This window comes from Agelaius tricolor, unplaced genomic scaffold, assembly GCF_023055355.1.
Source record: "Agelaius tricolor isolate 1412-34295 unplaced genomic scaffold, bAgeTri1.0.p SCAF_25, whole genome shotgun sequence".
Classification (NCBI taxonomy): Eukaryota; Metazoa; Chordata; class Aves; order Passeriformes; family Icteridae; genus Agelaius; species Agelaius tricolor.
This window is the reverse complement of record NW_027269285.1, coordinates 1,715,779-1,725,073: the sequence shown is the minus strand read 5'-3', so window position 1 is coordinate 1,725,073 and position 9,295 is coordinate 1,715,779. Positions and strand designations below refer to the sequence as shown.

General features: G+C 55.1%; 1 protein-coding gene across 7 annotated transcripts; it reads left to right on the top strand.

Moving 5' to 3' along the window:
- Window positions 1-233: 233 nt before the first annotated feature.
- On the top strand, window positions 234-7,233 carry MRM1 (mitochondrial rRNA methyltransferase 1). 7 transcript variants are annotated; one of them, XR_011682439.1, is made up of 5 exons: window positions 234-1,062; window positions 1,708-1,801; window positions 2,297-2,388; window positions 6,442-6,561; window positions 6,698-6,725. XR_011682439.1 is itself a non-coding variant. In XM_071448171.1 (5 exons), exons 1-5 carry the CDS (start codon window positions 401-403, stop codon window positions 6,745-6,747), a joined length of 1,047 nt encoding a protein of 348 aa, XP_071304272.1. In that variant the 5' UTR covers window positions 238-400; the 3' UTR covers window positions 6,748-7,233. The 7 variants fall into 7 exon arrangements, 4 of the variants coding, with proteins under 4 accessions (XP_071304273.1, XP_071304274.1, XP_071304275.1 ...); XR_011682438.1 differs by lacking the exon at window positions 6,698-6,725 and adding an exon at window positions 3,067-4,001 and having other exon boundaries at window positions 2,297-2,417; XR_011682437.1 differs by lacking the exon at window positions 6,698-6,725 and adding an exon at window positions 3,067-4,018 and having other exon boundaries at window positions 2,297-2,417; window positions 6,442-6,559.
- The last annotated feature ends 2,062 nt before the right edge of the window (window positions 7,234-9,295 follow it).

Genomic DNA, 9,295 nt, shown 5'->3' with positions numbered 1-9,295 from the left:
TCCGTTCCTGGGCTGTTCCCGGTACCCGGGGTCACTGCGGTTCCCTGTTCCCGGTGTCACTGGGGTTCCCTGTTCCTGGGGTCTGTCCGGGTACCCGGGATGTGCCCGGGGGCTCTGGGATGCTCCGTTCCCATTCCCAGGGTCTGTCCGGGCTCACTGCGGTTCCCGTTGCTCAGGGATGCTCCGTTCCCGTTATCCCCGCCGGCCGCCAGGGGGCGCTGCCGCGCGGGGCGTGCCGGGGCCGCCGGAAGCGGAGCGGGGCCCGCGCGCGTGCCCGCGGCTCCGTGCGCGTGTCCGGTGCTCCGTGCGCGTGCCCGGTGCTCCGGTGCCCCGCCGGGATCCCCTCGAGCCCCGTCCGTGCCCGGGCTGCGGAGCGGGGCTGGCTGTTTCCCCCCACGCCATGGAGCGGGCGCTGCTGCCCCTCCTGTGCCCGCGGGCCCTGCGGCTGTGCCGGGCCGGGCTCCGGTTCCGCTCCAGCCGCGGGGCTGAGCAAGGAGCGCTCCGAGACCGCGATCCCCCGGAGGCTTCGGGGGCCGTGCGGGGGTCGCGCACCGGGCGGGAGCTGTGGCGGGCACAGCAGGACTCGCCCCGGGCCCGCACGGGGAAGGGGCTGGAGCGAAAGGCGCCGGCCCTGGAGAGGACCAAAGGCTCGGAGATCGTGTTCGGGGTGGCCCCGTGCTGGCTGGCGCTGGCCCGGGCGCGCAGGGCGCTGTTCCGGCTGTTCCTGAAGGAGCAGCGCGACGGCCCCGGGCGGCCCCTGAGGGCCGAGCTCGCTCTGCAGGCCGCGGCCCGCGGGGTGCCCGTGCTGCACGTCCCGGGCCGGGCGCTGGACACGCTGTGCCGGGGCCGGCCCCACCAAGGAGTGTGTCTGGAGGCCGCCCCGCTGCCCTTCAGGAGCCTGCGGGACGCTGAGGAGCCGCGGCCGGGGCACGGAGAGAGCGGGGACCGGCAGCTGCTGTGGCTGGTGCTGGAGCACATCCAGGATCCCATGAACCTGGGGGCCCTGCTGCGCTCCGCGTACTTCCTGGGGGTGGACAGAGTGGTGGCGACCCACAGCAACAGGTACGGGCCACAGGAACAGGTAACGGGTCACAGAAACAGGTAATGGGCCACAGAAACAGGTAATGGGCCACAGAAACAGGTATGGGCCACAGAAACAAACAGGTACGGGCCACAGAAACAGATAACCAGCCACAGAAACAGGTAACGAGCCACAGAAACAGGTAATGAGACACAGGAACAGATAATGAGCCACAGAAACAGGTAACGAGACACAGCAACAGGTAACAACCCACAGCAACAGGTACAAGCCATGGAAACAGGTACGAGACACACAAACAGGTATGGGCCACAGAAACAGGCATGGGCCACAGAAAGTAGGGGCTCCTCCAGCCCCCTTTTCCTCCCAGACGTGTTTGCAGCCTGCATCACTCAGCTGTTGTTTAGGGGGATTTCTGGGGCTGATCTCTAGAGCAGGATTTGGGATGCTGCTGCTCGGCAGGCAGGCTGTGGGATTCCAGGCTCTCCCTGACTCTCCTTGCTTAACCCATTTTGTGTTTCTGTTGTCCCTCTGTGACCTGTTTCCTGGGTTAATCCCTGAGCCCTCCTATTCTCCATAGGAAAACATATCCCTATAGTGAGTGGGATCTAAAAAATTCACCTGCACTTCCTCTCGTGTGACACTTTTCCGTTCTTTTCCCCTTGCAGCTGCCCCTTGACTCCCATAGTGAGCAAAGCCAGTGCTGGAGCCATGGAGGTCTTCGATGTGTACAGCACAGATGATCTGCAGGGCTTTCTGAAGGTACAGTGAGCCGTTTCAATTTTTTTTTTCCCCTTTTTTTCAGGAAAACTGAAACACTGTGGGTATGACATGCAGTGTCTGTGCTGGGACACCCCCAGCCCCACTCCATCGGGTAGGGGGAGAGGGTGGCTGCTTTTTCTGGGAGCTTGGAGGTACCAGGGTAATCCTGCAGCTCTGGGGATGCCGGGGTTTGTGTCCCTTCTGCTCGGGGTGCGTGGCAGAGCAGCATCCCGGGGCCCAGGCACACGATGGCAGCATTGGGCAGCCTTTGGAGCAGGGAATAGAGGAGGAGCCAGGGCTGGGGAGCTGCTGGGAATCTTTTCTCCCTATGCAGTGAGGTGTGAGAGGGAGCCCTTTGCAGGTAAAAACTGAAGGCATGCCAAAAAATACCCCTAGACAGCTTAACTGAAAATGTAAAAAATAAGAGTGCTTGCACACATGAGGTTTTTTTTAAGCTTGAGTATTTGGCAATTCTTGATTTCTTTCCTTTTCTAGGCTAAAAGTGCAGAAGGCTGGGAAGTGGTGGGAACAGCCAGCAGGCCCGAGGATGTGGAAGGTGTTCCTGTCATCAGCTGCTCAGAATTCCGGTGGGACAAACCCCTCATTGTAGTGATAGGTACAGCCATTCCCAGAGCTGGGGGGGATGCTTCACTCCAGGGCTTGTTCCAGGTCTGGAAAAGAAAAGCTGAGAGGGAATCCTGGAATGGTGTGGCTGTGAATGAAGCAGGGACTGGGAGGAACAGGGGGAGCTGAGGGAGCTCCCAGCAGGAGCAGTCTGTGGATGCACTCAGAGCTCAGCAGCTGAGGAGGGTCTGGGGGGCACTTTTGGTGCCAGGGCAGTCACAGGGTGGTGTTTGCTTTGTGTTCTGTGTTTTGATCTGTGCTGGAGCCTCAGGTGTGGATTTTCTGAACCCCAAGCTGAGGGAGAGCCCTGGAGGTGTTTGCTCTTCGTGCTCATGGAGAGCTGTGCCACATTTCCCCTTAAAAACCAGGAATGTCTGGTCTGAGAAGAGCCACCAGGGGCTGTTGCTGGGCATGGTCTGGATGCAAAGCTGGGCATGGTCTGGATGCAAAGCTGGGCATGGTCTGGATACAAAGCTGGGCTTTGCAGCCACCCCTGAGAGCAGTTGGGGCACACCTGGGAGGGGGCAGGAGGTGCTGGCTGTGGAGCAGGAGCAGAGGAATCTGCAGTGGCTGCCACTTCCCTAAGCACTGAGCTGGGCAATTCCTGCAGGGAATTCTGCCCACTCTCTCACCTTTTGTAGGCACAGTCTGGGCTTGGGCAGCCTCCCAGAAGGTGAAGTAGCAGCTTTGTGGCAGCTGGAGAAAGAAACTCCCCCAGGAATGCAGCTCCAGGCACCTGTGTGTGGCCGTGCCATGTCCCCCACTCCCTGTCACCTGGCACAGGAGCTGGCTGGAGCTTTCACCCTTGGAAGCAGAGTCCTGCTGGCCAGGAGCCAGGGAGGGGCTGTCATCCTGCCCCGTGCTGGGGCTGCCTTGGCTCGGAGGATATTCCTTTAATTAAAATGTTTATTGAACTCCTGGAAACACTGACAAGACAGCGCTGCAAATCTGGCATCTCTACAAGATGTGTGGAGCTGTGTTCCAGGGGGAGCAGGGAGGCTGGCAGCTCTGCTGATTGCCCACAAAGAAATGCATCCCACAAACGGCGACAGCACCCGCAGACACGCAGGGGCTGGGAGCGGCAGCAGCGTCGTTACCTTGAGTTATGAGAGATTTCTCCAGGAAAAGGTCCAAATATCCTTTTGTCAGGGGAGATTGGAGGCTGATTGGTAGATGCATGAGGAGAGCTCCCGGACCTTGCAGCAGTAATGATTTCAACTCTCTGCTGAGCACTAACTCTTGGCTGAAAAGAAAATTGAACATTACGGTCGCCTGATGCTGGGCTGGTTGGGAGAAACGTCCTGGATGTGAATATGGAGCATTCCTGCAGCTGCAGGGAGCAGCAGAGATAATTCAGCCTGGGATTGAGCTCCCTGGCACCACACAGATTGTCTTGTAAGTTAAGCATTTGCAGGCTGCAGTTCCCCCTCCTGGCATCCTCACTGGCTTGGCAGAGAGTGATTTGGACAGTCCAGCTTAATGTTGTCTGCACTGGAGTCATTGCTGGAGGCGACAGACAGCTCAGCCTGGGAGCCTGGTGCACACAGGAACAGATTGGGAGCACTCAGATGGCTGAGTAAGAAGAGTTTCTGGGTAATTTGTTCTTCTTAGACCTTCAGTCTTTAGCTCGGGGTTTAAGGCTCTTCACAGAGCTGCTGGTTTTATGGAGATGTTAATTTTGTATATTTTTCTGCTGCTGGATCTGAATTTCCTGCACTGGGAACTGTAATTGTGAGTGGTGTTAATTGTAAATGGGGCAGGAAGTGTGTTTTGTCATTTCTCCAAGCTCTGGTCTTTGAGCTCCATCAGTGAGGGACGAAGCTGAGAGGTGCAAGTTAAAGATCTGAAGTGGGAAGTGTTTTGTTCACCAGTCTAAAGGAGGATTTAATCTGATTCAGTCAATACTCCCTCCCTTGTGTCACACTGTGCAAGTCTTTTTGCCCTGAATTTATCTCTCCTAATTATTTTAAGCAGCCAGGGCCATAAAAAGCTTGGTAAAAGCTGGAGGCAAAATCGGTGCCTTTATTGGGAATTGTAAGACCCTTATCAGGGGCAGGAGAGGATTTCTCCAGGAGCCATTGCTGCTGTCCCAGTTGGAAAGTCCTGTGGGAGTGTGGTTTGAGAGGCTCAGGAGGCAAATGCCACTGTAAGGTGTAAAACCTTTCCAGGATTCTATTTCTGGCTTTTCTGAGCATCCCTGGAGTAGTGGTGAGGAGACAGGCAGGGCCATGGCAGGCCTGGCTTTCATTGCTGGTGTCACCCTGTGACCCTGGATGAGTCCCCCAGGCCTTGTGTGCACTGCTGGCTGCTACAGCAGGAGGGAAGGATTGCTCAGGATGGGGCTGGGGCTTCCCTTTGGCCATGACTGATTCCATCTGGGAAGGTGATGCAGGATGCTTTACCCAGAGCATCCTCCTCTTACCCAAAGTGCAGCCCATAAAACATGAGGGAAAAAAACACCTGGGAGTGATGGCACTTCCCATCCCTGTGTGGTCAGGGGGATCAGGGGGCCCTGGCAGTGCCACCCCACGCTGGTGTGGGGCTCAGCCAGCTCAGGGCATGGCTGTTGGAAGGTGCCACATGCTGGGCCTGTTTGCCAGAGGTGTTTGGGATGAGCTGGCCATCCTTGCAGCCCTGGAGCTGCCTGTGCTGCTCTAAATAGCAAGAATAAAGAATTCTTTGGGGAGCCAGGCGGGCTGGGAGGTCCAGAGCCCTCTGCATTTTCACCTGTCTGCACACAGCATTGTTTAAAGCCTCTCCCTTTCCATTTCCCTTTGTGACAGTGTGAGTCAAACAACTACTAATGACCTGGGATAGATTTCAACTCTGTTTCACCAGTGTATCAGCCCAAACATATCAGGGCTGCTGCCTGGTTTAACAACTAATCAATTGAAGCCTCTGGTTAAACTGTCTGCATGCACAAGTTGCACCCAGCCCTTGGGGGTGTGCATGTGTGTGCTGGGAAGGCTGGAGCTGTCCTGGCAGTAGGGATGTGGGATTTGCTGTCCCTGTCATTGGGGATGTGGGGATTGCTGTCCCTGGCAATTGGGATATGGGATTTCCTGTCACTGGCAGTGGGGATGTGGGGTTTGCTGTCCCTGTCATTGGGGATGTGGGGTTTGCTGTCCCTGGCAGTGGGGATGTGGGGTTTGCTGTCCCTGGCAGTGGGGATGTGGGGTTTGCTGTCCCTGGCAGTGGGGATGTGGGGTTTGCTGTCCCTGGCAGTGGGGATGTGGGGTTTGCTGTCCCTGTCATTGGGGATGTGGGGTTTGCTGTCCCTGGCAGTGGGGATGTGGGGTTTGCTGGGGCAGAGCTGGCCTTGGCCCCTTGGCTGCCTTGTCCCAGGGCCCACAGGGAGCTCTCTCCTGGCACTCTGCTCCCCATGGGATCTCTGTGCAGATGTGTTGTGTGGAGAGTCCTCAGAACCTCCTCAGGTGCTGGGGAGCAGATCCAGGGATGTGGCTGCACTGAGAAGGGCCAGACAAAGGAGGAATGAGGAGGAGGAGTGCATTGATATCAGAAGGCTAATTAATTACTTTATTGCACTATATTATTCTATACATCTAAAAGTGAATCTGCCAAGCACTCAACCCTGCACACACTGCACTGATCTCGTGACTGTCAGTGACAGTCCTGACACACACACACACCTGGCCCTGACAGGCCAAGGAACCAAAACCCCATCACTGTGGGTAAACAATCCCCACATTGCATTCTGCCTTGGCACAAACACAGGCACAGAAAATGATAAGAATTATGTTTTCTTTCTCTGTTGTTCAGAGATTGTGAAACCCAGCAACATTCTTGGGAAGAATTGTCCCTTGCTTTTCTCTGTGAAATGTGGGGCTAGACTGGGAGGGCAGAGAGGAAGGTGCAGGGGCTCCCTTGCTGTGTGGGAGCTGCTGAGCCTGGCGAGAGTGTCACAGAGACACAGCACCCCCGGGAAGTGCCCTGGGGAGGGGCAGGGAGGTGGCAGGGCTGGGCTGGGCTGAGCAGTGTGTGTGTTGTGTCCTCAGGCAGTGAAGGGCAGGGCCTTTCCCTGCAGACCCAGCTGCAGTGCCAGCAGATGTTGGCCATCCCCCCGGGCAGGGCGCTGCACCCCGGCATCGACTCCCTCAACGTCTCTGTGGCTGCAGGTGAGAGCAGGTCTGGGCACCAGGCACCAAACCCACAGCTTCTGCATTTAACATCCAGGCCACTGAATGATTTTCTTGTGGTTTGGAAAAAAAAAATAAAATCCCTTAATATTTATTTATATTTGTTTTCCTACAGGTATCCTCCTGCACTCCATCTGCAGCCAGAAACGGAGGCATGGAGATTGAAATCCTCTTTATGTGGTGGGGGAAGCTGCTCAGTGTGGATATGGAAATGCTCTTCCCAGGGTCTCCACCATCACTGTGACTTCCAGGGAGAGCCCCAGAGACCTGAGCTGCATTTTGGCTGCTGCAGAAGCCACCAGACCCCTGGTGTCGTAGGTAACACCTGGGAGGAGCAGCTGTGGGAAGGGACTCAGGTCTGGGAGCAGCCACTTTTGGCAGGAGCACACCCAGGGATGGCTGCCAGCACCTGTGCACTGGGGACTTTGTGCATCACTTGAACTCTGGGGACACTTTGGGCTGTGGGTGAAAGAGCCCTGTGCCCTCCCCCTGGGCAGCACTGCTGAGTGCCAGCTGTGCCTGGGAACCTCTGGGGCTGGATTTTCTGTATTTGTTGTAAACCAGGTGTGCAGCCCTGCCAAGGGCTGGCAAACATCTGGAGTGGGGCGGGGGGAAATGGAGCCCGTGGAAATAAAGCTTTTGTAAAGATTGGTTGTAGACTCAAATGAATCCATTTTGTGTCATGTAAATCCAGAGTGTGATTAGTCCTTCAGGTGGGAAGAGGCATCTGGAGCTCGTTTCCTTCTGGGGAAGTTTCCTTTCCAAGCTGGGCTGATCCTGCTGGAGGCTGAGGTGCCCCAGGACCCCTGTCCTGCTGGTGCCACTGGGGTGGCTTCATTTGCAGCTGTCCTGCTTGAAAAACCAGGCTGGCTAAATTATTGAGAGCCAAAAGAATGTTATCACTTAGCACCTTAATTATTTTATTTAGCTACCGTGGCCCTTTGCATAGGATTCCTTATTAACACTTAATTTACAGTGCCCTTTAGGGATCATTTCAAACAATTCCGTTCAGTCTGCCCCCTCCCCACTTCCAAATGAATAAGTAAATCACTCGGAGTGACTAATTAGGACTTTCCTTGGAGCTAAATGAAGTCTGTAAACCCTGCTCTGTGGGTGTGGGGGTGTTCCCTGGGTGTCCCTGGTGGCACTGGGGACACTCCAGGTGTGTGGGACAGGGCATGGAGCTCCTGAAAGGTGTCCAGGGCTCCCTTCTGTGGCTGGGATGGAGAGGAGGGTGTCTGAGGAAAAGGACAAATCCCCAATCCCTCTGAAGTGACACCATCACACAACCAGGGCCGTGTGACCCAAACCCACAGGGAGCTGGAGAACCCTGTGCTGGTGCCATGGAGCACCTTGCTTTGGCACTGGGGCATCACACAAGGCTTTTGGGGAGTTGCTTGAGCTTGAATTTTAGGATTTGAGTGCATAACTCGGGCTGCAGCTCAGACTGTGCTGCTTGTGAGGGCACTGAATCCCACTCTGGATGGCTCTGCTGTTCCCGCTGATCCCATTTCCCTCTCTGGTAAGTTTTAGCCCCATTTTCCCCACCTGCAGTGACTTTTGGATGGAGCTGATGCTTTGTCCTCCTGCCCCAGCCCCATCCTGAGGCTCTGAGGAGCACGGGGACCTCTGCACTCTCCCACCTTTGGTGCTGGAGCTTTGTGCTGTGCCATTTGCCCCTGATCTAATAAATGCAATCCATTAATTGGATCATTGCCTGCTTCTCCAGTTAATTTCCTGGATATTTTTAAATGTTAAAATGTAGTTTTTATAGTCTTTCATTATTTTTAGCCCTAAGCTTGACTATAATAATGTAACTGTAAAAAACTCCCAGCTTTATATCATAAAGGGGGACATTAATTGTCATTTTTTGTGTACATCAGCATGATCAAAACACGTTTCCTGATTACTTCTGTTTGTACATAGAGTCTCTTTGATATTTAGATATGAATAAAGTGTATGTGTGTGTAATTTGAAAGTCAATTCTTCCCTCCCTGCTGCTTGTCATGGATTCCTTTCAGAGGCTTATTTACCAAATTGATTTTAAAATTTACTAATTGCCCTTCCAGAATGATTTCTCAATAATCAAAGTGTCTCTAAGCACAGTGGCAAAATATTTGTCCTCCTTCATTCACAGGGTGAGTTCGGCACCAGCCCTGCCTTATCTCAGCCAGGGGAGAACCCCAAAATCTTCCATCTCCCAAAATCCACCCTGGGCAGCTCTGGCTGGGAGAGCAGCTCAGCTCCTGCCCCACGGTTCCCTTTTGTGCTCAGGGTGTCCCCACCACTGGAGAAATCCCTTTCCACCCAATCCAACAGCTGGAGAAATCCCTTTCCACCCAATCCAACTGGAGAAATCTCTTTCCCCTCAGTTCACTGCTGGGTCCCAGTGATGTTTTGGAGGCTGGAATGGCTCTGGGACAGGGGACACCTTTCCCTCTGCAAAGGCCAGGCTGGTGGCAGGGGAAGGGAGCAGCCTGGGAATGCTGCTGGGGCTGGGAATGCTGCTGGAGATGGGAATGATGCAGGAGCTGGGAATGCTGCTGGAGCTGGGATTGGGAATGCTGCTGGAGCTGGGAATGCTGCTGGAGATGGGAATGATGCAGGAGCTGGAGCTGGGATTGGGAATGCTGCTGGAGCTGGGATTGCTGCTGGAGCTGGGATTGGGAATGCTGCTGGAGCTGGGATTGCTGCCCACGGGGCACCTCCGGAT